At 40.7% G+C, this 12,245-nt stretch overlaps 1 protein-coding gene across 1 annotated transcript; it reads left to right on the top strand.

Moving 5' to 3' along the window:
* Window positions 1-994: 994 nt before the first annotated feature.
* Window positions 995-11,104, top strand: LOC133874542 (uncharacterized). The gene is made up of 15 exons (XM_062312392.1): window positions 995-4,054; window positions 4,140-4,268; window positions 4,361-4,552; window positions 4,644-4,696; window positions 4,827-5,142; window positions 5,353-5,491; window positions 5,576-5,776; window positions 5,975-6,088; window positions 7,140-7,342; window positions 7,460-7,675; window positions 7,816-8,091; window positions 8,242-8,389; window positions 8,476-8,609; window positions 9,800-9,886; window positions 9,999-11,104. Exons 1-15 carry the CDS (start codon window positions 1,373-1,375, stop codon window positions 10,083-10,085), a joined length of 4,977 nt encoding a protein of 1,658 aa, XP_062168376.1. The 5' UTR covers window positions 995-1,372; the 3' UTR covers window positions 10,086-11,104.
* The last annotated feature ends 1,141 nt before the right edge of the window (window positions 11,105-12,245 follow it).

Consider the following 12,245-nt stretch of genomic DNA (forward strand, 5'->3'; position numbering starts at 1 on the left):
AAACTGCCCAGAAATACAAAAAGAAAAAAAACACAACAACACAGCAGCAACCGGTCAGAAGAGGGGCGTGGGCTGGGAGTCCCCTGAGACAGCGCGTGTAGTCTAAATCAAGTGTGATTAGACTAGGCTGCAAAAACGCTCTCTTCTCTCTCCTGTTTCCCCTTCCCCTGAACCCCCAAATAATCCCATCGCCATGGGAGGGAAGCTCTGGGCTTCCCTCCCTCTTCTCTCCCTTTACTTTTTCCCCTCTTCCTTTTTCCCCCTTATCCCCCTCTACCGCCGCCTCCGTTGTGGCTCTTGCTTCTTCCTCTGAAGAAGCCTTTATCCTGCATCAACATGCTCTAGCCTTTCTCTTGCTGGATCTTGTTTTTGCCTTATGTTTCTTGCTTCTCTGCTCCTCAACTCCTCATCTACCGGTCTTTTCCTCCATCCATAGTGCTCACTGTGTCTTTTGGTTGGGTTCTTGGATTAGAAATTTTGTTTCCAGATCTATGATCCTCCACCATGATTTGCAGGGCACGCGCCTCTCCATCAGCTTCGCCGCCACCATCCGACTCCATCGACATCAGAAGCGGTTCCACCGGCCTCCCGCGAACCGGAGCGTGATTTGCACGCGCCGCCAGGGACTAAACCGGTTTTCCCCCTTCCCCCGCCTCTGTTGGTGGTCTCGCGCCGTGCGTGGTGTTAGCCGATGGCGAGATTATTAAACCTTATTTATATATTCATCAATTGAAAACCTTTTATTGTAGATATATTAAAACAAAGTATTTAGTATTTTTATCTATAAAAATTAATATAAATAATAAATTATCATTAGAAAGGTCCACATGCACACTTACAATATTACTAGTATCAGTTGGTAATTTCTGTTTGATATGGGACTAAAAACAAATAATATATATTTTTAATTTTAACATGAAAATTCGAGCCTATCTGTACATTATAGATGTGATGAGTTTAATTAACCCATTTTTCATTTTGGGGTAATCACAGATTCGCATTCCCACGTATATAATCCCCCTTCTTAATCTTTCTCTCTTCCCCCAACCAAAGCTCAACCCCTTCCGTGGGTAGGCGCCTGTCTGTCACTCACAGACCACCACTCTTCCCCCTCCCCTAGGTTTCCTCGCCGATCCATCTCCGTGTTCTTCTCCGTCACCGTCACTGTCACCGGCGACATTCCTGTAAAATTTCAACTCTACCCTCACATTCTCTCTCTATTATCCACAGTAAGTCTCGCCCCTCTTTCTCTCTCTCTCTCTCTCTCTCTCTCTCTCTCTCTCTCTCTCTCTCACCTATATATGTACACACATAAATACGTAGATATAGAATTATATATGCACGTGAATCGGATTGCTGTAAACTCAATTTGATGGGGCATAAGAAGCGAAACGTCGCTCCACGCTCCAAGCAATCGCCGGCGGGTCAACCAGGCGAGGCCGGAGCAGAAAATGGTCCCAGTTTATTCGAAGCGGACCCGTTACAGAATCCAAATACGAATAACGCCAAGAACCAGGCGAAGATCGAGCCATTGGCGGAATCGGACGATTCGTCTTACACCGCCGTGAAGCTCGAATGCGAGAAATCCCTAATGGCGCTGCGGCGCGGGAACCACACAAAGGCGCTGCGGCTGATGAAGGAGTCGTGCGTGAGGCACGAGGGCTCGACGCACGCGGCGCTGGTGCACCGGGTCCAGGGCACGGTGTGCGTCAAGGTGGCCTCCATTATCGACGACCAGACCGCGAAGCAGCGGCACTTGAAGAACGCCGTCGAGTCGGCGCGGAGGGCCGTCGAGCTGTCGCCGAACTCGATCGAGTTCGCGCACTTCTACTCGAACCTGCTCTACGAGGCGGCGAGCGACGGAAAGGAGTACGAGGAGGTGGTGCAGGAGTGCGAGCGCGCGCTGGCGATCGAGAGCCCGGTCGATCCCGCGAAGGAGAGCCTGCAAGAGGAGAGCCAGCAGAGGATATCGACGCCGGAGGCTAGAATCGGGCACGTGCAGAACGAACTGAGGCAGCTGATTCAGAAGTCGAACATCGCGTCGTTGTCGACTTGGATGAAGAACTTGGGGGGTAGTGGGGAGGAGAAGTTCCGGTTGATTCCGATTCGGAGGGTCACGGAGGACCCGATGGAGGTGAGGTTGGTGCAAGCGAGGAGGCCGAATGAGATCAAGAAGGCGACCAAGACGCCCGAGGAGAGGAGGAAGGAGATTGAAGTGAGAGTTGCTGCGGCGAGGCTGTTGCAGCAACACAAGTCGGAGTCGGGGTCGCCCCAGTCGCAGAATGGGGCGGGATTGGATTCGTCTTCCGGGTCGAAAGTAGGGGAGCAGCGGCGAGGGAAGCATGGGAATGTGAGGAAGAATGGGTCGAGGGCGGAGAGGAGGGATTGGGCTTGGTCGTATTGGAATTCTATGAGTGTTGGTATGAAGAAGGAGTTGCTTAGGATTAGGGTTTGTGATCTCAAGGCGCATTTTGGTTCGGCCAAGGATGGTTTGGCGAATGAGGTTTTGTCGGAGGCATTATCGTTTGCTGAGGCCAATAAGACGTGCAAGTTCTGGCTTTGCTGCCGGTGTAATGACAAGTTTGCGGATTCGGAATCTCATATGCAGCATGTTGTGCAAGAGCACATGGGAAACCTTTTACCCAAATTGCAGTCGGTTTTGCCTCAAAATGTTGATAATGAATGGATCGAGATGCTTCTTAACTGCCCTTGGAAGCCGCTGGACGTCCCAGCTGCTGTTAGGATGCTTGCAAATCAAAGAAGAAAAAGCATCAAGGATTCTGAGTTTGGAGAGGATTTCTTTTCAGGGAATCATACGGAGGAGTGTGAGGGCTCCTTCAAGGATGCATGGGATTCTTCTTCTTCTTCCCCTGAGAAGGTAAATTTCACGGATGGTTGCAATAATGTTGCTATGAAGAGCAACGATAACAACAACAGCTATGATAAAGTTGCCAATATTGAGTGTGGTGAATGTGATGAGGAGCATGGCGCGATGACATATTCCGTTGCTGATAGCTGGCCAATATCTGATGATGATGAGCGTGCAAAGCTTCTCGAAAGAATTCATGCTGTATTTGAGGTGCTTATTAGACACAAGTATCTTGCTGCAAGTCATCTTAACAAGGTGATACAATTTACGATGGATGAGCTGCAGGGTCTTGCTTCTGGTTCCCAGCTTCTGAACCTTGGTGTGGATCAAACACCTATATGTATCTGCTTTTTGGATGCAACCCAGCTCAGGAAAATCCTTAAATTCTTGCAGGAACTATCTCAATCTTGTGGCCTAGGTAGATATTCAGAGAAAAGTAGTAGTTCCACGGATGATACAAACAGTGAAACTCAAGCTCACGAGATTAACGAGAATATTGTTCTTAATGGAGATGGATCATGTCTCCTTCTGGATGAATCTTTACTACCAATTGAATGTGCTCCTGCAACAGGTCATGGTGCTGCCATTGATAATTCGGCTGCTGCTGGCACTGCAAATGGGGTTCTACCTGATACCGATGCTATGCTATCCTGGATATTTGCAGGTCCCACAAGTGGGGAACAGTTGGGTTTTTGGATGCGTACAAAAGAAGATAAAACACAACAAGGAATGGAAATTCTACAGATGCTTGAGAAGGAGTTCTACCACCTACAGAATCTTTGTGAGAGAAAATGTGAGAGTTTAAGCTATGAGGAAGCATTGCAGACAGTGGAGGATCTGTGTCTTGAAGAAGGTAAGAAGCGGGAGAGTGTAAAAGAGTTTGTACACAGAAGCTATCAATCTGTCCTGAGGAAGCGGGGAGAAGAGCTCCTTGAGAGTGAGAATGATGTGATGTTCCCCGGCAGTAGGTTTGAGCAAAATGCTATCTCAAATGTTTTAAAAGAAGCAGAAAGTCTAAATGTTAATCCATTTGGGTATGAGGAAACTTATGGTGGTGTGACTTCTCAGTTATGTGACTTGGAATCTGGTGAAGATGATGATTGGAGAGCAAAGGACTATTTGCATCGAGAGGACACTTGTATAGAAGTTGCAATTCAGAGACAGAAAGAACAGTTGTCCATAGAGGTTGGTTAGTTTGTTTTAGATGCACTTTTTGGTAAGGATATCGATATTGATCCCTGCCACTTTAATCACTCGTTTTGTGATGCAGCTCAGCAAAATTGATGCACGAATCATGCGAAATGTTTCCGAGATGCAGCAGTTGGAACTCAAGCTTGAGCCTGTGTCCGCCCATGATTATCGGTCAATATTATTGCCTCTAGTGAAATCATACCTGAGGGTCTGTATTGAACTTGTGGGAATTTGTGCCACGTTTCTCTCTTTTTTATGGACCTAATTTTTTGTATTCTTCTGTCATTCTCTCTTTTTCAGGCACATTTGGAGGATTTGGCTGAGAAAGATGCCACAGAGAAGTCTGATGCTGCAAGAGAAGCGTTTTTAGCAGAGCTTGCACTCGATTCTAAGAAGGGTGTTAGAGGAGGAAGCGATAATTCCAGGCATGTACAGGAGAAGACAAAGGATAAGAAAAAGAACAAGGAGTACAGGAAAACCAAAGATTCAAAGGTCTCCATTATGCAGCCTGGTTTTATTTCTTTGACTGCAGTTTTAGTTAAATCTTAATCCATGATGATCTAATAAATTTCTTACTTTGCAGACTACCGGTGGTCTCGAGCTGCAAATGCTTCATCCTGAGACTGCTGAGTCAGTGTAAGACTCCCTCTTACTCTTAATAAGCACACGTGTGCCACTCTTTCCAAAACATGCCACCATTTCATTATGAATGCTTATAGTGGGTCTTATCTATTTCTAATAGCAGTTGATCTGTCTCTTGCTGCAGTTCCTTTCCAGTTGCATCTGATGGTCATCATCAAGATTCTGAGATTGTTGTTTCTGAGAATGGTCATTACTTGATACCACGGGATGAGGAATTTAGACTTAAATTTGAGCTTGAAGAGGAGGAAAGAAAGCTTGAAGAAACCTTGGAGTATCAAAGAAAAATTGAGAATGAGGCGAAACAAAAGCACCTTGCTGAGCAACATAAGAAATCTACTCGAACATGTACAGAGAAGGTGGCAGAAGGATTGAATGATTTTTACTTGGTGCCTGGTGTAGATGATCAAGATGTTCATGAGCAGTTGAAACCTTGTATGCAGGTAAAACTTTCTTGTTTGATTTAGTTTGATAGAAGTTTGTGCTTGTTCTTCTCAAGTTCCATTTTCCATGGACAATTGGAATGTTGAGTTGAACGCTGGATGTAATATGACAACCAATGCCTTGCTGTTTAATTTAGAGGATTTTTTTTTTTTTTTTTTTTTTTAATTTAGATATTAAGGATATATTTTTATGAACTTGCTCCTTTTCAGGATCACTTGGCACAGAAAGATGGACTCCTTAACAATCTAGAGGATATGCTTCCGAATGGGTCCCCTGTGCCAATAAGATCTTTTACTGTTTCTGGTACCAAAAAGATTAATAGTACGCATCACACAACAGCTAAACAAGGTTGGTAAATAGTAAGGTTCTGATATGATTCTTGGGTTGCTTTTATTGTTAGGAGGTGTTGTAACTGTCTAGTTTATTTTGCAGTCCTAGCTAATGGAGGAATTTCGGAAGATGGTCTTTTGGCATCTGATCGACGGACAGGAAGGAAAGGTAAACGACAGAATAGGTCCTCCAAAGTGCTCGATGGAAAGTCTCAAGCCATGTCATCTGAAAAGGAGAATACTGATACTGAGGGTCACTTACAAGAGCAAGATAGATTTCATGACTCTCTCCTTGCAGATAGTGGTAAGTCTTACACTTTTGCCGGATTTCTGCTTTGGTACTTTATCATTTGTAGTATTTTAAGCTTTTTCAGCCATTTTTTGGAATTGGTTTTATTCTATTAACCTTCAAGGTGCTTTCTGTGAGACGAGCATTAATTTTCTTGGCCATTTTATGGAATGTAGAGCTGACATGACATGGATTTCTTTATGTGGAAAACAGTTGGCCCCTTACTGGTAGACAATGGAACAAAGACATTGAGACAATTGCAAGTAGAGGATGAAGAGGAGGAAAGATTTCGAGCTGAACTTCAAAAAGCCTATAGCCAAAGCCTTGGTAAAATTCTTCTATCTTCTATCCATATAAATCTCTTGTTTTTATGTTAATCTACTGAACTAGACATAGTTAATCTAGGGATTGAGACCTCTACAAGCCAAGTTATGAGAGCTGTAAAATGACAAAATTTGACTAAATGATTAGTTGTTTTGCTAGGCTGTGCTGAGCACATCTATATCTTTCTTGAGAGTTAGGCATGCTTGGTATTTTGGCTTGGGTACATTTTTTAAGTCACACACACATAGGTTATGTGTGTACACTAGTAGAATGAACTTCGGCATAATTTCTGGGAATTCTACAGCCTTTAAATGATTTAACCAACAAAAACATGATTGATAAACAATCTTTGTGGTTGTACATATAAGAACCACTCTGTCCAGGTTGCGACAAACCAAAGGAAAATTTTGTGAATATACTTTCATTAGAAAAACAAAAAATTGGTTTTTTGACTCATCAATCTGATGTACTCAATAGAGCACATTTCTTGTATGTTGAATAGGCGGGCCTTGACTTCTTGGTCGGGTCATGTTGGCCTTATCTGAGTCATTCTAAGGGACCATAGATTTTAATATGTTTTATGCATGTGTGTATATATATATATATATTTTTTTTTATATACGTACATATGCATGTGTATATTGTAGACTATGCTAAAATGAACGGAAGATGTGAGAACTCAAAGTCGCAGTTTTTCACTTTAAATAAATTTTTCTTTCCCCATAAAAATGCCTCCATATTTTCTAGTCTATGTATATATATATATATAATGATTTAGCTGGATTTATCATGTAGCTTTTTTTTTATAAGTAAATTTATCACGTAGCCTTATAGCTCAATCTCATTTCGTCTTGTCAGTTTAGTGTTGAATGCGGCTGAACAACCTAAGCTTTAAGCCAGTTGCTTTAGATTGGGCCAAATCTTGTCAAATTGTATTGGAATTAGCCATGATATATTGCATTTACCAGCATCCTGAGCACTTACTTTTGTGTTCCTCTTCTTTGAAGTAGAAATAGTTGCAACTCTCTGATCTTGTATCTATCTTGTTTATCAGACACATATCATGCTCAAGCGCATAAGAAATTGCCCTTTGTCTCAACTGCAAGGACACAACATACGATTTCTCCAGAAGCAGATAAGTTTGATGTTTCACCAAATGGAGGCGTGGTGGATAATGTGAATGGTGCAGATGTCTTTGGTACAGGACTGCAGAATGAAGTGGGCGAGTACAATTGCTTTCTGAATGTTATAATACAGGCAATGAATGATTTTTTCCAATTTCTAATTTCTAATTGATGCAATTTCATTTCTTTCTTTTATGGCATCTTCTCTGGCCTGAAAGTTGTTTTTCCTTTCCCTTCTGTATGAACTCAGTCCTTATGGCATTTAAGACGGTTTCAAGATGATTTTTTGAGGAGATCAACATCAGTGCATGTTCATGTGGGTGATCCTTGTGTCGTTTGTGCATTATATGAAATATTTACGGCCCTGAGCATTGCATCTACCGATACTCGAAAAGTAGCAGTGGCCCCTACTTCTTTGAGAATCGCTCTAAGCAACCTGTATCCAGATAGTAATTTCTTCCAAGAGGTAATTTCATTGAGCTGTAATTATATGCCTTGCCTCATATGATTCTGACATCCTCAGTTTCATCATGCTTATTATCATGAATTAGACATGGAAATGGTCTTTATTTGTAATGTATGTCTAATATATCTTAACTGTGACAGGCTCAAATGAATGATGCTTCTGAAGTACTTGCAGTTATATTTGACTGCCTTCACCGATCATTTATTACTGGTTCGACTGTTTCTGATACTGAATCAGTGGAAAGCAATTGCATGGGGTCTTGGGATTGTGCAAACAATTCTTGTATAGTGCATTCGCATTTTGGACTGGACATTTATGAACGAATGAATTGCTACAGTTGTGGTCTGGAGTCGAGACATTTAAAATATACTTCTTTCTTTCACAATATAAATGCCAGTGCCCTCCGAACCATGAAGGTATCTTGTTGGAGGATATAGTTTTTTATTTTTTTATTTATTTTTTTGTGCAATCGCTTATTTTTCGTTTTTGTAATTGTTGGAGGTATAGTTTCTGGGAGCAGTTTTTCTTTTTCAGGTATTTTTACTGATTTCTATGTCATCCTTCAGGTTATGAGTCCAGAAAGTTCTTTTGATCAGCTTTTAAATCACGTAGAGAGGAGTCATCAGTTAGCATGTGATCCAGATGCTGGTGGGTGTGGGGGGCTCAACTACATACATCACATTCTGTCAACTCCACCACATGTTTTCACCACAGGTGAATTACGGGCTGTTAGGAAAATTTTCACTTTGGTATTAATTCTGTGTTGAAACTCAGAATCATGTATATGTTTGGTCTTGCAGTTCTAGGTTGGCAGAATACATGTGAGAGTGTTGATGACATAACAGCAACACTGGCAACCCTAAGTACTGAGATAGATATCAGTGTCCTTTATCGTGGGTTAGATCCAAAGAGCAAGCATAGCTTGGTTTCAGTGGTATGTATGCTTGAATGAATCTCAAATACGCTCTTAATGGAGATATATTAGAACTTTTTCATGTTGCGATAAAATAGGAAGATATAGTCTCTGTTTGTCTTGGCTTAAAGATCCCAGAGAATTTTTCAGGAAAATAACCCATTTTCTATCTTTGGCTAGAAGTAAGGAAATGATTTTTGGCTCTTTTGCTTGCACTAAAAAGATCTTTGTGAGAGATAGAAGATCTAAGAAAGTGATCTCTTGAGAGAGACAAGACAGGTTAAATGTACTCGAGTGAGGGCTTTGACGGGTCTTGAGGCAGTGTGATGGATCTTGTAGTCTTAGGCATATGTGATGACGGGGTTGGGTAGAGAGGGATCTTGAGAGAGGAGAAAGATCTCTCTCTCTCTCTCTCTCTCTGTGTTATATATATATAACCTATGTTAGCAATGGAGGGCTCGACTTCAGGGAGACATTTGCTATTTGTGACCTGGGGCTGATGATGGAGAACTTTTCTTTTTGCCGTTTTGGTCGTCTAAGGCATGGGATAAGGCCGGAAAACGACTTATATTTTGCCAAGCCGGACTTATACTTTGCCAAGCTGGAACTCATTCTCTCTTTTGAGTTTAGTTTTCTATTTACCAAGAAAAACATTTTTCAGTGACCAGGTTTTTCAATTGCACCAAATGTTGGAAATTTCCAAAAACATTTTTTGGAAAATATTTTACACCAAAGCAACCAAACCCATAATTTTGGTTTGCTACATTCATGAAAAAAGGTTGAATATCTCTTTATTTGGTGGGTGGGGGGATATTAGTTTTGTCAATTATTCCAGTAAGCACAGCTTTTGTATCAAGAGCAGTGTACATAATGTTGAGGTAGCCTTTCTAATCCATAAAGCTAGCTCCACCAGCATCCAACCCTAACACCCCCCCCCCCCCCCCCCCCCCCCCACCCACCCAAAAGCAAGAAGCAAATGTGCCAAACAAAAATGTTAATCTGTACTTTTTCATGTATGTGTTGTGGAACCATGAGCTGGAGAAAGTCTCGGAGTAATGACCAATTTAGTTTCTGTGTCTACTTGTATATCTAAGGTGCCTTGGTTATTGCTGCATATATTTTCAATGTATGATTTAAGTTGGTTGAACAGGACTATTGATGGGAAACTGTTTTTTTACTATATCTCCAATATTTTTTTCTGTAACTTTTAGGTTTGCTATTACGGGCAACATTACCATTGCTTTGCCTATAGTCATGAACTTGAACGGTGGATTATGTATGATGATCAAACTGTCAAGGTAAATTCATCTTTTGTAAATTGTGCCTGCCTTATGATTCATTCTTGCCAATACATTTTTTCTTCATTTGGTTCTGGACCGACCTTATGTTAAATTGATATTTAATGTTTAGGTAATTGGTGGTTGGACTGATGTTCTTACCATGTGCGAAAGAGGGCACTTGCAACCTCAGGTTCTTTTCTTTGAAGCAGTAAACTAGTTTTCCTGTTGGAACTTGTCACATCTTTTGCTGCATTAGAGAGCATTGAGTTTGAGTTGGCCTAGCTTTCAACTGCTGTCTATGGTCTATGATGAGGCGCTGTTGATATTGATGCATTTGCTGCGTACACCAGTGCAGTGCAGACAGTGAAACCTGCAACATTTGGGTATAGGAAATGTTAAGAAGTTTTGATATAAAATCGAGTTGTGACATTAAATCAAGAGTTACTGTGAAATCAGGAGTTTTGTAGCAATTGGTTCTAGCAGGGAAAGATGATGTATAAATGAGGTTTTTGTTTCAACTTAACGACAACAGATGATCGAAGAGTCCGAAGTGTAGATTTTGGTTCTCTTGCTTCAGAATACTGTTTCGGCATAATAGGAGATATCCCACCCCTGGAGTTTTTATTTCACTCCTTGGATCTTTTTAATAAGATGGTTTTGGTTGGGAGAAATAGCAAGTATTGTTATAAAGGTTGCATGGCCATTTATGCACCGGAGGAGCATGTCATGCTTATTTTTACCGTGGAAATGAGTGCCAGTGGCATTTTTTACTGGGAAGCATATATAGGCAGTTGTAATGGGGTATATTTAGTTAACTAGATTCGAAATCTCTTCCAAATGTTTTGAAATATTTTCCCCCGGTTTAAAGAGTTCCTGTATAGATCATATCGTGGCGGTGTGAACCTTCATACTGCAGCTTACACAAGATTGTTACCTCATCCTGATGCCCATGGGATTAGATTAAAAATTGGAAAACTGGTTGCTCTTTCTGCGGCTTCTGATTATTTATGCCATTTACTGGATGATTTTTGCTTCTCTTTAATCATATCTATGGAGGAGTATGGGGCATCCAGGATTTGTGCTGCACCTGAAACCAATGTATATACAGTGTATTTTTTTTAACTATTTATTAATTAATATTTTCGTCAATTTGTACCAGGACAAAAGTAACATGTCATTTTCTTGAAGTTGAGAATGTGCACTCTCAATTTACTGCTAGTGAAGTTCAAGTTTTTACTGTGACTTTTGCCCCATTAATGGTGGTGAGTTGTATCCATTATGGGTCACAAGCTTATCCGAGTTAATTTTTCTTTCGTCAAGCATCTTAGTTCCTAGGCACATGAAAATGTTTATTCTTCAGCAAATGTATAGTCTAAGTAGCCTAGTACTTGGCTTACAATTCATCAAAGCAAGGGGAAATTACTTAACCCACCCTCCAATTGACACCTATTATTACTACGGAGGTTTGTAAATGAACAATGCTAATCACAAATAGGTAGGGTTCGGGTTGAATATATTTGACTTGGACTCGAATCATTTAATAAACATACTTGTTTGTTGATATAAAATTATGCTCGATTATTAAAAAAAACATACTTGTATAAATTTGATTCGACTTGGTTAATGATTGTGAACACATCTCGTGTAAGCTTTGCTCAATTCGACTCCTTGGCTCGTTCATATATATATATATATATATTACTAAGTATATATAATATATACTTAAATTCTTATCAACTTAAACTTAAATTCAACATTTCTTTATCGGTTTAAACTTTTTAAAATAATTGATAATTTGAAATAAACCCCCTCCTTGATTTGATCCATTTCTTGTCTTAAGTAAAAAAGAACATAAACAAAAAAGGGGAAACTATATGACTATATTTTCGGCCATTAATATAGGAAATTAAAGATAGCTATAGTATTTTACCCAAAATACCCCCACCCCCACAACAAAAAAAAAAATAAAAAATAAAATCAAGAAAATCCTATACAGAGTGGAATTAAATATGAGAAATTACTCAGCCATCCACGTGGACAGATAATTCAAAGAAGAATGCAAAAAAAGAAGAACTATTTCCGTCCAACCCAATCCAATTCAAGTATGAGTCGGTATGACCCAGCCAGCTAGGCTTCCCATGCACGTGAGTGAAACAAGAACAACAAACCAGTATCCCCACAACTTAAGAAGCAAAAAATTGCAAAAGCCACGTCGGGGTTTTTCTTTTTGGGTAATTGGGCACGTGACCAAAATTAGTTAGAAGATTTGACCAAATAGTTAGAAGACTCCCTCCCCCTCCAAACATGTGTCCCCCTAACGGTCACTTTACTTGAAATTAAGAATTAAACATCCCTATAATCTCGGCTCCCTCTCAAT

This window comes from Alnus glutinosa, chromosome 8, assembly GCF_958979055.1.
Source record: "Alnus glutinosa chromosome 8, dhAlnGlut1.1, whole genome shotgun sequence".
Classification (NCBI taxonomy): domain Eukaryota; kingdom Viridiplantae; phylum Streptophyta; class Magnoliopsida; order Fagales; family Betulaceae; genus Alnus; species Alnus glutinosa.

What these genes read in the sequence shown, in the direction of transcription:
- LOC133874542 (XM_062312392.1), top strand. Translation starts at nt 1,373, where the DNA reads ATGGGGCATAAGAAGCGAAACGTCGCTCCACGCTCCAAGCAATCGCCG. An exon ending in AAGAACAGTTGTCCATAGAG is followed by an intron (nt 4,055 to 4,139) that starts GTTGGTTAGTTT and finishes TTTGTGATGCAG; the next exon opens with CTCAGCAAAATTGATGCACG. An exon ending in TCACACAACAGCTAAACAAG is followed by an intron (nt 5,492 to 5,575) that starts GTTGGTAAATAG and finishes TTTATTTTGCAG; the next exon opens with TCCTAGCTAATGGAGGAATT.